This window comes from Zosterops lateralis, assembly GCF_965231275.1.
Source record: "Zosterops lateralis genome assembly, chromosome: 2".
Classification (NCBI taxonomy): domain Eukaryota; kingdom Metazoa; phylum Chordata; class Aves; order Passeriformes; family Zosteropidae; genus Zosterops; species Zosterops lateralis.
In genome coordinates this window covers 31,992,076-32,009,842 of record NC_139763.1, presented here as the reverse complement: position 1 = coordinate 32,009,842, position 17,767 = coordinate 31,992,076, and the positions used below count along the sequence as shown (strand labels likewise).

At 37.5% G+C, this 17,767-nt stretch overlaps 1 protein-coding gene across 5 annotated transcripts in view; it reads right to left on the bottom strand.

Moving 5' to 3' along the window:
• The window catches only part of MGAT4A (alpha-1,3-mannosyl-glycoprotein 4-beta-N-acetylglucosaminyltransferase A), a 73,045-nt gene that overhangs the window by 26,101 nt on the left and 29,177 nt on the right, over window positions 1-17,767 (bottom strand). For all 5 annotated transcript variants that reach the window (XM_083885129.1, XM_083885128.1, XM_083885125.1 and 2 more), the window contains 5 exons: window positions 15,828-15,961; window positions 4,804-4,850; window positions 4,124-4,237; window positions 3,432-3,507; window positions 1,911-2,025 (listed from right to left, as the gene is read on the bottom strand). In XM_083885129.1, coding sequence (XP_083741255.1) covers window positions 1,911-2,025; window positions 3,432-3,507; window positions 4,124-4,237; window positions 4,804-4,850; window positions 15,828-15,961 — 486 coding nt within the window. The remainder of the gene's footprint in view (window positions 1-1,910; window positions 2,026-3,431; window positions 3,508-4,123; window positions 4,238-4,803; window positions 4,851-15,827; window positions 15,962-17,767) is intronic.

Below are 17,767 nucleotides of genomic sequence, written 5' to 3'. Positions count from 1 at the left end.
ACAAAATATTTTTTAAACAGTTGTGCTTTTGATTAAGCCATGTCTCAGTATTAAGAACTAACTACCCCACCAGGCTTAAGCACTGTGCCCTCTACAACAGCACAGAGAACAGAAGGGGGGGTGAAATACAAAAATACTAAGCAAGTTAAGTGACCTGAAATACAACTGCATGGGATAGACAGTGCACGTCCTAAAGTGTAAACTGGTTTTATGCACATTTGACATGTCATTCTCACAAAGTGACAATTTGTAAGTGAGCACACTCTACTACTAAATCAGGCAAATGTAGAATAAATGTAAATTCTATAGCCCAGGAACTTCATACAGAATTTACACTTAAAGTGCAATTAGACTGGGGGTAAAACACAAATTGTGGGCTTAGTCTGGATTAGTGTTTAACTGTTCAACAGTAGAAACAAAGTCTTATCAAATGCTATATTCAACCAGTCCCTACTAACACATAACAGAATGTTGCGAGGAGTTCCCCAACCAAGGAGAAGTTTATTTAGGGCAAGATGTCAGTAAACGACATAAATTCTTATTTTTCCATGCTAGGCAGCATAATTTCCTATTTATCCCACCTCTAAGGCCACAGAATCAATCCTGTAATTATTTCAGTAACAGTGTATCCCTGATGGTAGCCCAAAGCAGTTAGGTGATGGCCAGGTGTATAAGGACACTTCACTCTGCCCATTTCCTTTACTCCTCCCCATTGTTTCTGTAGATTAAACTGGCAGGCAAGTCTACAGAATACCATTCTGTACCCTAAAACAGCATGTATGAGGGATAATTACTGTTTTCTTCCTACTCCAGGAATTTCTGAGATCCCCAAAGTCAGGGAGCTGCTGCATACCTAATGCTGAGCTGGAAACAGGATAGCACTTATTCAAGTAGTACCAACATTCTCAATTCTCAGTACAATCATTATGGGTCACTGACCTAAAAATGAGGCCATTCTGTGGCAAGTGGATCCAAAGGAAAGAGAACAACAAGAATTTCCAAGAGAATGACAGAACTCAAGGCTGCACTTTTATCTGTTCTGCATAGGATTTTCTTTCTGTTCTGAACTCAACTTAGAGCCTTCATATTGGAATTGTTTGTGTTGACCACACCAATCTCCAAAGTCTGCTCCAGCTTTTGATTTTTCCTTGCACATCTCCAGCCTGCTTCTTTTAAAAGTATCATGACACATCTGTGCACTAATGAAATAACCTTTTGATTTGTAAAATCCCTTCAAAACTTCTCTATCATTGCTTTTCTGTTTAGTATCTCTCCATGAAAAGATACTAGTGTAAGAGCAAAGAACCATAACTTCCAGAGCACCTGGCAGTTGAACCACAACCTGAGATCCTGCATTAAGTCCTCTCAGTGTTGCTCATTGCAAATGACAGACTCTGAATGCATCTCGGGAGGAGCAGATTGTCATAACTTCCCCTTCATGAAGTAGAAAGATGGAGAAAGAACAGGCTTTGCAACAGATGCCTACTAATTCTTGGAAATTTTGGAACAAACACCAATGAAGTTATTTTAGGTGGAGCTAATTTTCATGGTTTTTCTTTACTTCAGTTATGTTTTAATTACATTTTTGTTTTAACAGTAGCTAAATTAAAAATAAGTCATGCCTTGCAGTTTGATTGCTAGTATTTTTTTAAGTCAGCCTTTGGTTATAAAAATGCCCTCCTTTCTAACTAAGTTTGAGTTTGCCTCCATCATACTAAAGTATATGAAACAAATGAGGGGCAAAAGCAACAACCATGAGCTAAACCAAAGTTCCTAAAAAAAGGCAATGAATTTCTTCTTCTTGGTCTATTTCCAGTACAAAGAAGATAGCTTTGAAGTCAGATCGCTATTAATTCACAGGCTGAGTATAAACGAGTTCTTTCAAACTGCAAAAGCGAACACTTTCTTACCAATGAAACCCAGCTGAGAAAATTCCAGAATCATCCAATCTTCAGAAGCGAGCTGAAGCGCAAAATTTTTTATTGTGCTGAAATAATTCTGCTTGACAACAATGTCATCTTCAAGCTAGAGGAAGGTAGAAGTGATATCAACATTTAAAAAAAAGCATTAGCAAAGCAATAGAGAAAAGTACAGCTAGGAAATATTGACATAACATATTGCTAACACATAGCCATATATTTCTAATGCTAGCACCAATATGAAACAGATGCCATAGCCTGGAATAACTATTGTAGGGATCAGTCTGTCTATTTGTGGAGAACTAATTCAGAATCCTTCTGTAGTAAGAATCCACAAGCACATCTCAACTTCTTTTTTCAGAGCACTGCTTTTCCAGCTTCTTTCTCCAAAGGAAAATCACCCATGAAATAATGTTAGTCTAAGTGGCATCATCAGAACAAGTTCAATATCTGTATTATTTGTACACAAATGTGACTTTGCTCACAAATGTAAGACCACTGAAAGAGCTTCTCCTCTGAGACAGGAGGCTAAGAGACAATATCTGCAGAGGTAGGATTCATTTCACCTGTCCAACAGAAGCACAGGTGCAGTCCAAAACCACCTAGTCCAGGCTGCAGAACTGCCAACTTGGGATGCTACAATCCCTTTAATTCACAGTAAGTGCAGGCCATTGCTGCATTAGGGATCCTGCTTCTCCTGTCCTCACAGTGCAGTCATGCCCTTCCCCTTGTGCTGGCACTAATATTTGTGCAACTTCCCGGTATCAAACCAGACTGTCACATGTTATTGGCCCTGCAGCTTCCCAGAGAGCTGAGACTCCAAGAGCTCTCAGAGAGGAGTCAGCATAGCTTTGTGAAAACTAGATGAGATGTGTGGGACTTTACACCCCAAGGACACGGGCACAAAATCTAAATAAAGATCATTAGTGCAGTTACTAAATCTGCAATACTTGTAGGTAAGACTTCTACTTCAAAGCAGAAACACATGATAGGAACAATTCTGGGCTAAACTGAAGAACCGCTTAACTCTTTGTTGGAAACCTCTTTATATATAAAAAAAGAAAAAAATCCCATGTCTATGCACAACAGTCATATTAAAGTGATACTGAATTTTCAAAAGAAAATAAAAATAGATTTTAGCTTCCTTTCCATTAAAAACTATGCTGTCTTTTTTTTTTTTTTTTTTTTTTTTTCCTAGGCAGCTCAACAATAAATCATTTTGGGGACAAGGGAAAAACAGTAGTTAAGCTGCTTGGATTCCTTCACTTTTTTGCCAGGCATCTTAAGTGACATCGGATAAATTACTTTCTACTTCAGAGACAGTGAGACAGTGTCCTCCTCAAATTACTTCCCCAAATACCGTAATATATGGTATGGTACCACCATATTTAATGCCCTCTTTAAATGATAGGATCAAGTTCTCTGTTCTGTGTAGGTCTTTCTGATGTGTCCAATAACAATTTCTGGAGACTCATTTCAAAACTTGTCTCAAAATAAAGAAGAGAAATTTACCTGAATGTAATAAACCCCCTTCTTCTGGGCATACATCATAAGAAAACAATAATCCAAGTTTTGTTTTGTTCTCCACCTGAAATTAAATTGAAAGCTTAAGGTTTATGAAAAAAGGTTATTTCAATAAATGTTGGCAATATAAAGTAAATTTCATTATGAAGAATGACACATATTAGTGAAATGTTAGGACAGCTGCTTTTGGCATTGTTCCCCCAGGAAATCCACTGTCTGAAAAAAAAAAAAAAAAAAAAGAACAAAGCTTTCCCTTATGCTTTAATACAGACATCAAACTGGTTTAATTTGAACCTGACTTTGTGACAACTACCTGACATTTCACTAAAAACACATGTGCATTTAAAATGGTAATTCAGCAAGAACTACTGGGTTTTACCCTGTATTTCATTAAGAAAAACAGCAAATGAAAGAGTCCACATACAGAAATAAAAGTATATCAGAAGTCTCAGTTCTCCCAAAATTTAACATGCATTCAACCAAGCATAGGCTCTGATCCTGCACAGAACAGCACATAGCTAGGAATGAAATGGATTCACAGAGCACTTTTAGCATCCCCACACTTGCAAGAATTACAGTAAGAAAACATTTCAAGAATTCACATCCCACTTGCTGTTTTATAAACAACAGAAGTGTGGGTGTGGGAGGAGATCGGAAAAGAACTGGGGGAATAAACCTACCTCACTCTCTCTTTTGAGTCTCCAAATGTTTCTTTCAAGTTTGTCAAGTCAGGATAATATGATGCAGGAGGGGCTATTACTTCCACCAAGCCAGAATTGATCTCTGTAGAAAACCTGTCAATAGAAACATCCTGAAATCACATGACAGATTCTGAGTCTCGTAGCTGCTGCTCACTTTTCTGTTGGAACAGTTATTGTGTCTGGTTATGAGGACTTGCTCAAATGAGGCATATAAAAGAACAGTAGTATAGAAAAAAGTATTGTTTTCCTTAGCATGCCCTTCAGAGCACTATTGCCTCTTGCCAATCAGAATGAAACTACATTCTAAACATTTTTTTGCATTTTCTCAGAACCTCAAGATTTTTTTCTACAGTTCTCTTTGAACATGCACAATACAAGGCCCTAACACAGATGTCACAAATTTCCATTCATGTTTAAACAATCCCATCTGTTTATGCTGCATCAAATAATTTAATCCCACTTACTGTTTTACAGTTTAACTGACTGAATCACTGCCTCTTAATTTGTCATATCTTACTCTTACTTTTTTGTTCAAAAGTCCAAAGCTCCATGAAACAAAATGGCATGAGCTCTTATTTCCAGAATATTATTAATTGCTTATTGCCACCTGATTTACTTTATCATCAACTAAGAATTCCCCAATTAAAACTACAACTTACTCTCTTTCCAGGCTTGCAACAACACTGTTAACATAATCAAGATCAGTCTGGGGGAAAAAAAAGCAAACAAAAAAGTGAAGAGATTACTTGATAGTTCTGGCATTACATATCAAAAGAACAAAGTAAAATAAACATTGCAGGTGGTTGTCCTTGAAAATCACTCTCATTGTGTAAGATATTGGAGCAATACAAGAACACATCACACATGTAACTGCGTCTTACCTCTAATATGAGAATTCTTTTTGTAAACAGAGGGGAATAAATATATCTGCATTTAACAGAAATGTGTTAAAACTCACGCTCTTGATGATGAAATGATTGTTGAGTATTTGTGTAGGAAGAACTTCATATTATTATTATTATACAATAATAATATATAAAAAAATATTACCAAAGAAATCTTTCTGGAAAACAGTGCATTGAACACACACACTCTCTTCTTTAAAAAGTACATCTCCTAAGCTTTGCACTTAAAGCAAATGCCCTAACCACAGACAGCAGTGAGCCTGCTGCCTTTTTGACTAGGGTTGCTTTTTTGCATCAGAGACTAAATTTGAGGGACTACCAACCCTATCAATCACTCAGTCCTCATAGATGCAACAATTCTAAAAATTACTCATTGGTAAAAATACAAAGCATGACATTCTGAAAAAGTCTAGATCATCTAAATTGCCAGCACTGGACAATTATTCAACCTGGCTGTATACATGCATTCCAAGAAAAGAGAATTTGTGAACCCATAAATGTGACAGAAACCCCTGGTCTTTGTTATACTTATTAATCTAATGATTTCACGTACTGTTTACATTTTTGAAAGGAATAGTTCATAAATCAACCCAGATTCTGGGTCATGAGGATTCTGGAGAAAGAGTTGTCTTTGAAATGCCAGAAACAAAGGAATAGTTCATATTTTTTCTGATGAATTTGTAACACAGGATATCATTAAAGGATTATACACAGAGAAAAAATCCCTCCCAGGCCTTTCTATAGAATTGTTAATCTTGTTTCATAAAGGTGCTTACCCTTTGATCTTAAAAAAAATCACCATTTCTATTTTTTAAAGATTTATTTTTATGAAATCAAACATAATGCCAGTGACGCACACTATTCAAAAAGGACAACAACAGCAGTGTATTTCTTCCAAAAGCAGGTTTTAAATACCACAAGAACATGTGAATAGAAAGCATTTCTCGTAATCATACCATATGTACTTTCATCCCAAGTGCTATGCCTTGTGCTGGGCAGAAGTTCTAGTAAGCTGCTATGGTGCTTACAATTTAAAACTCATCTCACACAAGGAGAGTCAGTTCCACACAAGGAACTCACACAAGGTCCATATGGACCTTTATATATCACTGTTTAAATACTTCTATGGATTGTTCATACACATTTAATTAACAGAATGGAGTTAGACATAACTTTCTCTGTTTTGTGTAACAGTTGCAAATCACAGTAACCTAGTGACTATAATTTTAGTATATCCATCTTTAACTGAAGCATTTCTTTTTCTTTCTTTTCAAAATCTCTTAAATGTTAAAAATACAGAAACTATAGTTCTATCATCACATGAAAAGACAAAAATTTGCATTCCAGTTGGCATGCCAAAGTTCAATTACTCAGTCTAGCATTAAGAACTCCAACACATCTAATACAGATCATACTATAATTGCATAGAAAAATATAGGATTTATATATATATCTACATACGCACACTCAGCAGAAACACAGCTATTTCTATTCAGTTTTCCAGGGATTAAAATAAATGCCAAACTTCATGCCAACTGGAATCATATATTTGATCACAAGTCTGTGCCTTAGTGCACATCTCCTTAATGGGAACATAGTTTTGACCTATTTTTCAGACTACCATGAAGCCTTGCTACTGCTTGTAAAACCTTACTCTCTCTTATACAGATAACATCACAATCAGGAAAAAAAGTCTGGAGTAAGAGGGGTTTTTCCCCTACTTCCCACTATTTGCTTGCATGCTTCACATGAAAGGCTGGCAGTTTCCCCAGTCAGAGCTGCAATCACAATATGATCACATTAAAAAGATGCAGCTTGAAGTCTTCCAATCTCATATTGTAGTCTTGGCTGCCACAAAAAGTCAGGAAGGTCTGATCTAGCTGCTATGAACATGAGATACAGAAAATACCACTGCTGGCATAGTAGGCAGCCTTTCCTTCTCAATCAGCAATCACTGCATTGCTGTAGTGCAAAAGCAGATGACACTTTTAGAATGAAAAAAAACATGTAGATTAGAAGAGCTGATGCCATTTTTCACATGATCAAATGCATTAAAACACTGGTATTGGGCCATCATTTTTAAATAAGCAGTTGTATTTATATCTACCAGCAGCATACGAGATTCAGAACCAGGATTTCAATGCAAAACCCTTCCCCTCAGGTTGACTGTCCTCTTTCCATATCAGAACTTCAAGAGACAATCAACTCCTCTCATTGCCCAGTCTAATGCTAAGAAGGATCTTTGCCAACACCCTTTGGCATGGATGTGTCCCAAGAAGGTGGCGCTTCTAATTTAATTCACACAACATCATGAAATAAGTATGAGAAAACACAACAAATTTGATCAAGCTGTGACTATAACCAAGGGAAGAGTTAAATACAGGAGAATTTGCAGGGTAGCAATGGAAGGAAATCTGGAATAGCTAAATTAAATCTAAGGATCTTTCAAGCACTATCAATAAATTCAATTGGCAACTTAAAAGCAACAAAAAAAAATTCATTATTAATCAAAATCTATTCCCCATTTTTGAGGAATAAAGTGTTTACTGCCTCTACAAAATAAGATCCAAGGTCCTCTTTATCAATCTGAAGGACATGAGACTGGTCATCTCCAAGAATCTTAAACAGGACAAGACAAATCCAGATTAATTTTAAAAAGTCACCAAGAAAGAAAAGATGTTCTTTAGGCTTCCAGTGAAAATCAGCTGGAAGATACTAGGTTGGCTTTGAGTAGACCTGATGAACCTAAAATCTGTTTCATTATATCAGTGCTGCTTGTAACTATTGAAATTAAATGTTGTTGGCGATTGCAGCAATTCAGTTATGAATGTTTTTGTCTACCAAATCCAAAGGCATTACTCAAATAATTTTTTCTTACTAAAACTCCTAAGGCTGAAGATTAAAAGAAATTCCTAGGAATTCTGGGCCCATAAAAAAGAAGCACAAATGAATATCTTAAGAATAAATCCCTTTAAAGCAATCAAGTGTAAAATTGTGTCAGGCCCCAACCAAAGAGTTAACTTTTCCACCCACAATGATGCAGCTTATCAATGAATCACATGAAGCCTTACAAACAACTTTGTCCTGGTGAGGGGATCTTTGAGAATTTCATAATGAAAGGCGTAAGTAGGGATGGTTATTTTAGTATCAGCAGTTCAAATCTTTTGGCCTGTTCTTTCTTCCTAGTCATATGAAATTACTGATATTCAAGAGAATGCAAAACACTTGAAGTAAGACATCTTCCTTTACTCACACCAGACCAAGGATTGATCCCCATCAGCACCTTTCTTCCAGCAGAGGCAGCCATAAAAAGATACATAACAAAGAATAAAAACAAGGGAAGAACATACAACACTTACTCGTGCTATCATCCACACACTAACTACTTTCAGTTCAAGTTACTTCCTGAGACAGATGTGATTGTGTGTATTTAATATTCCTCAGTAGACTCATCTTCAAGGTACCTCATCAGCATCCCCTTGAGCCTATCTAAACTTTCAACAAGAAAAGAAGATTCTAGTTTATGAGATCTGGGGAGTTTCATAAGCCAGTGAACATGGCTGTATCTAAGGTTTAACTCTTTAACAATTTTGATGACAAATGCATGCAGAATGCTTTGATGAATTTCTCTTTTTAAAAAGCCTCAGAGTCTGTTGTAGAAAAAAAAAGTTGCAGATAGTGAAATAAGTTTTAAAATTTCCTCTGTTTTTTGTAAAATGCTGTAGGCCAAAGCCAATGCTGTACTCTCTAAAGCACTTCTCTATAGTGCTGGTGAGGCTGCATGTCAAGTTTGTGATTATTCTAACATTTGTCTGAACAGACATCATTATTCTCAACAAACGCAGACAGAAGCAGAGGAGCAGTGAACTTTCCAATCTTTATTGATTTTCATGAATGAGTGTGCGCACAGCAAAGCACCAGAATACATTAGCCAGCAGACAAAACGAGAGGTCAGAAATTTGTGATGAACAGCTAGCCAAATGTCCTCCCAAACCAAAATTTCTACTTTTAAGAATCAACCCTTTCATACTGTTAAATCCTGTCTTCGTACCCTCAAAAATGACAGAAGGTAGACTGTTTCTAAAAATGTAAGAACAAACATGGCATTTAAGACCAAAGGTTTTTTACTGTCCTAAGTTGCAGATGCATAGAAAAAAAAATAATTCAGCCATAGAATCTCTCAAGCTAAAAAGGACCCAAAAGGATCATCAAGACCAACATCCAGCTCCTCAAACGACTACCTAAAACTTAACCATATGACTAAAGGCATCATCCAAATGCTTCTTGAACTCTGACAAGCATGGTGCCATGACCACTTCCACTAGCAGCCTATTCCCATGACTGACCATTCAGTGAAGAATCTTTTCCTAGTGTCCTGTCTGAACTTCCCCTGATGCAGCTTCACACCATTTCCATGTGTCCTGTCACTGGCCACCAGAGAAAGGATATCAGCATCTTCCTCTCCACTAACCACCTCAAGGAAGCTGTAGAGGTTATGAGGTCACCTCTCAGTCTTCTCTTCTAAATTTAACAAACCAAGAGACCTCAGCTACTCCTCCAAAGTCTTGCCCTTGAGGTCTTTCACCATCTTGGAAAATTATCTAGACTGTTAGATTATCCAGATCTCAAATTTTAAATGAAATCTGCTAGAAGTAAATCTTACATTAATCATGAACACCTTTCAAAGAATGAAAAAATCCCTGAGAAACACACATGCTAATCTGCATAGTGTGGTCATTTCATTGCTTACTAATTACAATTCTGTTTGATCTTTCATCATCCAGTGGTGTGAGATAACGTTCCCACATATTTCATATAATGACAAGCAATATAAAATTACAGCCTTCAAGAAAGGCAAACTACATGTTTATTTTCCCTGAAATAGTAAAAGTATCATTACCTATATACAAAGCATAAAATTCTCATCGGAAAAATCAGCCACTAATGTGGCATTTGGACCTATATTAAGATATTTATGCAGTGAAAACAAAACCCTAAGGAATAAAAGTGCAGCAGTGGCTTCCAGTGGTTGCAGTAGTGTAGGTATAAAAACAAAGCCTGTGAAAAAGGTAGTATCATCTTTTAGAGTTCAACAAATGCAGCTGAAAAAAATTATATTCAGGAACACAGTGCCTTCTTTTGAATCTGAAGCAGTGAGTTCAAGTCAAATACAGGAAACATGAAACCAAGATGCAAAGCAAGAAACAGGAATGAGAATACTGTCATAACATAACCAGCTAATGTTACATAAGCAAAATGCAGCCTGTGTCCTACATGAGCTAATGACTTCATCTCTCCCTTACCGAAGTTCCCCCCTCTACCACATAGGCAAGAAATTTCTGTCTCCAGTCATCTCTGTGATTAACCCAATGCAGTACAGGACAGGGTTTCACAACGCAAAAGCCTTTGGCAGCAACAGCAGGAAGACAAGTGTACTCTTGTACCACTCCACTCTTGTTTCTCCCTACTCTTATGCCCTGCCTGTCAGATCCTCAATCATGAGGGCAAATATCCATATGGATTGTGCTGTGAACCACAACAGCCCGTCAGAGAACGAGTTTTTAAGAAGATCAGCCAGAGCAAAAAGCATCATATTACAAGTCAGGACCAGACATTCAGATGCAAGTTATGCCACTGTCATACAGCCACTACTAGTTTTGTGGAGTCTGAAAGAAAGCAGCATATACTGCCTTGCAGCATGGGAAACCTTTTGTTGTCCTTGGGAAAGCCTGAACATTGTTGAAATGGTCTAGACAGCCTGTCTTCCAGAAGACAGGCAGTTGTTGTGTACAGTCTGAAGTACCCTTCTACAATTTGTGCTCTTTATTTGAAGGACAGAAAGAATTTTTAGGTCAAGGCAGACCACTGTAGCAAAACTTGATAGTGTTGTCCAAAATTCAGTGCCAAATCAGTCCACCTTACAAATATGAAGTCACATGCTACAGTGTTTTTGAAATAAGATTATTACTGTTACTTCCCACCTCACAAATATCCTAGATGTCACCACAGAGATCAGACACAACTCTGGCTATCAATAGTGATGTTCCTTTACCAGAAGCATCAAGTAGTTATTGTGGTCCAAGTGCACCTCAGCAAGTATCTCAGAGAAGCATTTCAGTCATACAACTCTAGGGCTTGGGGAAAGAGCAAAATCCTGGATTTTATCTTTGTGCTGAGATATTAAATTTCTCTCAGGTACATTCAAGTTTTCAAATCCTGTCAAGGATCTTTTCTTAGATCCAAGAAAGATTTCTATTACTGGTTTAGTTTCTTATAGAAACTTTGCTAGTCACTGACGTGAAAAGAGAAGCATAAAATCCTGTGTTGGTGCCCAGTATCAGCAGTCCACACTTCTGTGTACCAAAGCTTAGGTGACAAGGGAGAAGGGACTGCAAAAAAAGCATAAATATCTCAAATTCTCACTGACAGGTCGAGCTATCTTTTCAGATACAAGAGCTGGCAGTATTTCAAGAAGGTGTGTTCATCCCAATCAATTTTGAGCAAGATGTTCAAAACAAAGATTCCTATCTGTGTAGGCCTTTAATTTTATTTGGTGTAGTAATGTATCTTGACATAACAGCTTTGATTTTTTTTTTTATATATATACATTACACACATACACATATGTATGTACACACTAAGATCTACCAGACTTTCTTCAACTCAAGACGCATGGTCAGATCTTTCAAAGGACTGGGAATACACTCTCCAGGGCAGCTCACAAACAATTAGCAGAAAGCATGACCATCTCTGTAGCTGGGATGATGCCAATACATCCAGGCTGAGAGCAAGGCAGTCAAAATACTCTTTTGTTTACTATCAAGAGAGCTGTTGATCAAAGAGAACTATAATTCAGGCCTAGAGGAAGAAGAGGTGAAAATACAGGCTTGTTGATGTTGTGGAGAAGGTTTACATATTGCATTGCAGTGTCAACACCTACGAAACAGGTTCAGCAAGATTTGACACAGTATGTGCACCCAGTCCTTAATTTGCTAAGGCTTTGTTCATATCAGTGCACAGGATGGTAACTTGCTGGGTACTTGTGTCACACTGACCTAACCAGGACAGAAACTTTTTCAAAGGAATAATAAATTAAAAAAGATTCTCCACAAAAGGAGCACAGAGAAAACATTATTAAAGATCAACATTTTTTAATTTGGCAGATAATGCTCATATTAAGATGTAACACAGTGATAGTAAAAAGATAATCAAGATACGTAAATGTTTCCAGCTTAAGTGAACTGTATATACGTGAAACAACAGAGTAAGATTCAAATAAGGAATATGTAAGAAAATATAACTAGTGGCCTAATGCTCCAAGAACAAATGGCTGATCAATTACTATCTAGTCAGATGTAATCAGCAGCACAGAAATAGCAAAATGCTTTTGCATACCTGTAGTGTCTTCCAATTCTTCCTGAAATTATTTGTCCTTCTGATATTTTTGGTCAAATCAAGGGCTTATAGTCTTTCCAACATGCACTGATTACTGTTTGTACAAAAGACTCTGCTAAGTGCAGTCTCTGATTAATCAAGTGGACTGACAGTTATTTCTGATATATTTAGAACAAGCCTAAGATGCATTTTCTTCATTCTAAATGAGATTTCCCCACAGAAAAAAAAAACCAACGTTCTGTTTAGATACCAGGAAAGTATTCTAATTTATCTAATATTCAGTTGTGTGTGTATATACACATCTATTGTTTCACTACAATCATTTAAAGTACTTCAAAACCATGTTTTCCATGTTAATAGCAAACCCTAATAAAAATACTAGACAACTATTTTAATCTGGAGTTCATGGTTTCTTAAACCTAGAGTCCATGCCTTATTCTGAAAACAAGTTCTCATACAAAGCAGGTTAATGAGATTTAAATCATTTGTTTTCAACTCATAGCTAGGAACTAGCTACATAGTGAGGGGGAATAAAAAGATTTTGAAGTATTAAGGAATAATGAATCATACCTATTTATTAGTCATCCTAATGAATACCTGCAAATTATTCTGCCATGAAGTTATTTTAACAAATTAGAGAACACAGACATATGTCAGTAACTAGGACAATTGAACAGTTTACTGTCAAGCAATTCTAGTAATTATTTAAATTGGCGATTAGTTATCACATCAGCTGAGATATTTCAGAGTTTCTTGAACTTCCAGTATGGAAATTTACTGCGTACAATTATATTACTGAGAAATATCCATACAGTAAATGAATATGCAGATTTCTTTATTTAGCAACCATAATGCATCTATATTTACTAGCTCCTCTCTTTACACTGTTGATGCTGTTTGCAGAAGGCCATTAGCCTCCTAATTTGTTTTCTAGTAAAAATTACAAGAAATTACAAAAAATGAGTGAGACTGAGCTACTAAGAAATAGCAGTATTAGAGGAGTTTTGTAGCGTGCATAGCACAAAGAGATTATAGTCCATAACTATGGCTTCCAGAAATTTCTTAAACACTGTAAATTTGATTTCTCAAATAAAGATAGCAAGAAAAATACTAAAAACCTTTTAAAATGTTATTTTTTTCTATAATTTTCTTCTAAAACCATTTTTATAGTCTTGTCTTTTTTGTTGTTGCTGCTACAAGCTACAGACAAGGCACAGATAGTAATTTTAAGCTTATTAGCAAAATTACATAACCTCACCCTATGACCATTTCTTGCTGTACTTAAACTGCACATATGTTTGAGCAGAGGCCATTACTTTTTTTAGAAACTTTTGACATCATTTTCAATATAAGCCTAGTTGGTCGAAGCCCTAATGTATTTTTAAATAAGCCTTTATTATTGCAAGTGTTGATGACAGCAATAGCCTAATGCATTTCAGGCTAGGATACCCCACAGACAAGGCTATTTTTAAAGACACAGCCCTTCTTTTTAAGGAGAAACAGAAGTCTACCAGAGGAGTAGGTCTTCCTTCAAACAGCCAGAGAAATGCTTAATAAACCTACACTTCTCATCTTGGAGAAGGAAACTGAAATATACAGAATAACTCAGAAAAAGCACAGCAAATATCAGGATGAAGTATTTAATGCACCATATTAATCATGTAGAGAGTGCCCTGTAGCCATTGCAAAGCAAACCATAAGTATTGAGCTTAAGAGCATAAAAAATATGGTCCAAGAATAAAGAAGGAAAGATAATTAATTGAATTGGATGGAGTAAAGAAAAGAAATGTAAATCTAGCAAATGGCTACAAGACAACAAAAACTTAAACCTTTGCTCTTCAAATGTTCCCACACATTCCTGATTTGTGGTGCCCAAAACAGGCACCTGAATAAGCACACAGAACTGCTCTCAAAATGGAACAAAGAGGTGAGACACAGGGTGTAACTGCACCCCCCTCCAGAGCCAACCACACAACTCTCCTGAGCACAGGAGCAGTAGCTCCCATGTTAAAAGGTTCAGTTCACTGGCGGTCACTTCTGTAGAATCACTCCCAAGGTGAGAGTATTCCACACCTCCTCAAAGGAAGAAAGTTTCCAGGTATGGAAAACCCAAGTACAACAGTATGGCTTGTCTAAGGTAACAAAAGATGGTGGTGCAGTTGGGGACACTTCACTACTATTCCAAACTTTGCAGAAGAAAGAGAATCCAATGATAATAGACAGTCCTCATAGCTCAGACCTCCTTAGGCAAAACAAATGAAACTTCCGTTTTAAACCTTGAAAAGAAGCCACACTCAAAGGCAATAAAATTTCTCCAACTAATACAGTGAAGAAAAACACAGCATTCCAGTAATTCAGAAAGAATTCTGTTCCCCTGATATTCTCAACCAAGAGATGTTTTAAAAGCATTTTTTTTCCCCCAGAAAAACAGTATCTATCCAGACAGATAGTTTTTGACTGGCTGTCAAGAAAAAGAAAATAGAGCAATTTGTATTAGAAAATACTAAGAAACAATTCTCAGATAGAAGCAAAATGTTTACAAACTTTGCAAGGAAAGTTCTAAAATATATTGATAATAGAAGTATTAAAATGCCTGATTTTCCACTAATTCATCCCTGAATGGACATTGGCTCACTAAATTGAAACCATTTTCAGTTATAATTGGGGATTTGAATTTTCATCTGTGGGACTCATAAAAGACTGTATCAGCAGAGCACCGCAGTTAGATAGATGAAGGTCAAACATAAATAGAATTTTCCCACTGTCCAAGTCAGACTTCTGAGAAAAGCACAGCAAACAAAATAGGTACATGCAATTCCCAGCATCCAACAGAATTATTTCTGAAAGTACTCTATCATTTTCCTAAATTTGATTTCCACTAAATCAGAGCCAAAGTGAACAAACAGTCCAGCTGAACACTGAATTAATCCATTAAAAAGGTCTGGGCTTCAAACATCGACATTGTCCAGAAAATTAATTCAATAACAATGTGTGCCTCACATCATGAACTGCAGTACTTGTTTGACAGAGGACAAAGCAGCAGCATAAAGAAAATGGGAGGAATCCTCTCCTACAACAGAGACCTTCAGCCATTATTCTTATGTTGAAGGAATAGCACATCTTTGTCACTATATATAAACATAAGAAGATTTGCAAAATAACCACTCCACTGAATCCATGTCCACCATTCCCCTGATCAACTGAAACAGCTCGGTTCTTCAGGATTGTATCTCAGAAACCCAAGACTGACACTTTCCTTTTCCTGGAAGAAGAATATCATCTGTCTGCATCTTGATGAAAAAGTAGATCATCAGTTCCTGAAAGGAGTGTTATTTGTGATTAAAGGCAGGTTAGAAATTATACAAAAAAATTTAAGTGATTACCTCTCCTATAAAGACAACCATAACACAATCCAGTTTTTCTTCAGGGGACAGCTTATCAATAAGGGAGTGGAGAGTTTCTGTAAGGTAAGACTTGACTTTTCTTTTCACTGTAGGTATTCCCATTACAATGGAAACTGAAATCAAACAAACCAGAAAGGTACTTTCAGTGATTTCATACACAAGAAAACAAAAATCTTGCAGTAAGACATTGCTTAAGAAATGCAAAGGTTGAAAAGGTGAAGATTACAGTAATTAAAAATAGTTTAAAAATATGCCACCCAGCATCAGGAGCATGACTAACAGTTAACACCAATGCTCAGAACAAACACAGCAGACAAAAAAACCCCCAATCCTAGACATGCCAGACTATTGTGTAGGTGTTGTGCTGATCCTGACTGGACACCAGGTATCCACCAAAGCTGCTCTATCACTCACCTCCTCAGCTGGACAGGGAGGACAAAACAAAGAAGCGCTCGTGGGTAGAAATAAGGCCAGGGAGAGATCACTCGCTAGTTACTGTCACAGTCAGAGCAGACTTGAGGAAGTTAATTTATTACCAATCAAATGAACAAATAAACCCACATCTTAAAACACCTTTCCCTCACCCTTTCTTTCTGCTCAACTTCACACCTGATTTCTCTACCTCCTCCATACCAGGAGCACAAGGGCATAGGGAATGGAGGCTGGAATTCAGGTCACCACACACAATCTCCAGCACTTCATTCTCCTCAGTGGAAGGACTCCTCAGACTCTTGCCCTGATCCAGCATGGGACCCCTCCCATGGCAGATGGCCCTGCATGAACATCTCCAATGTAAGCCCTTCCCACAGATTGCAGTTCTTCATAAACCAAGATGGGTCCCTTCCATGGACTACAGTCCCTCAGGAAGAGGCTACTCCAGTGTGGGTCCATCACAGGGTTACAAGTCCTGCCAGCAAACCTGCTCCACCGTGGGCTCCTCTCTCCATGGTCCTGCCAGGAGCCTGCTCCCATGAGAGCTTCCCATAGAGTTACAGCCTCCTTTGAGCATCCACCTGCCCTGACATGGGGTCCTCTAGAGGCTGCAGGTGGATCTCCACACCATGGGCTGCAGGGACACAGCTGCCTCTCCACATTCTTCACCACACCTGGAGCACCTCCTCCCCCTCCTGCACTGACCTTGCATGTTCTCACTCCTCTCTCCAGCTGCAATTGCCCCTGAGCAGTTTTTTTCCCCTCACTCTTCAATCTGTTATTCCAGTGGCACTGGTCTGGCTATTGGTTCCACCGGACATAGGGAAAGCTGCTGGCACTCTCTTAGAGAAGCCATTTCTGTAGCCCCCATGACCAAAACATTGTCACACAAACCCCAACACAATGGGAAATAATCGACAACCACGGTATTACTCAGACAAGGTACACCAAGAGTGACTGATTAAAGTCACTAACTTAAGTTATAAGCATTCTTCAAAACTCAAGTATTTAACTTCTCAGAAGTCATCTTTTAAAATAATGCTGCTGAAAGCCTCTATTACTTTCCTTGCACCTGGTTTTGTTCTCTGAAAAAACAAGTCCAGGACAACAGAACTGCATGGAAGTTCCTCAGTGAAATTCCTTATCTCTGACAAAACACCACAAATGCAAAGCAATACATCCCTAGCTGCAATGTTATTAACACCATTGTTCAGCAGGCCATTTGAGTCCTGTGTTGCTTAACTTTTCCATAGTTTTTTTTCTGCAATGTACCCAGGGCTGGCTACCTACTGGGAACACTGCAGATAGCAGCAGGAATGCAGTGAAAGACTTCATGAAGTCCTGAAACCCTGAACTTCCCCACTCTGTTTAATTAAATAAACCTGCTTACAATTCCTATTTTGTAATTCCAAATTTCTGCCATATATTCCTAGGGGGACATAATACAGACTTCACTTAAAACAAGAATGAATTATTAGATTTTTCCT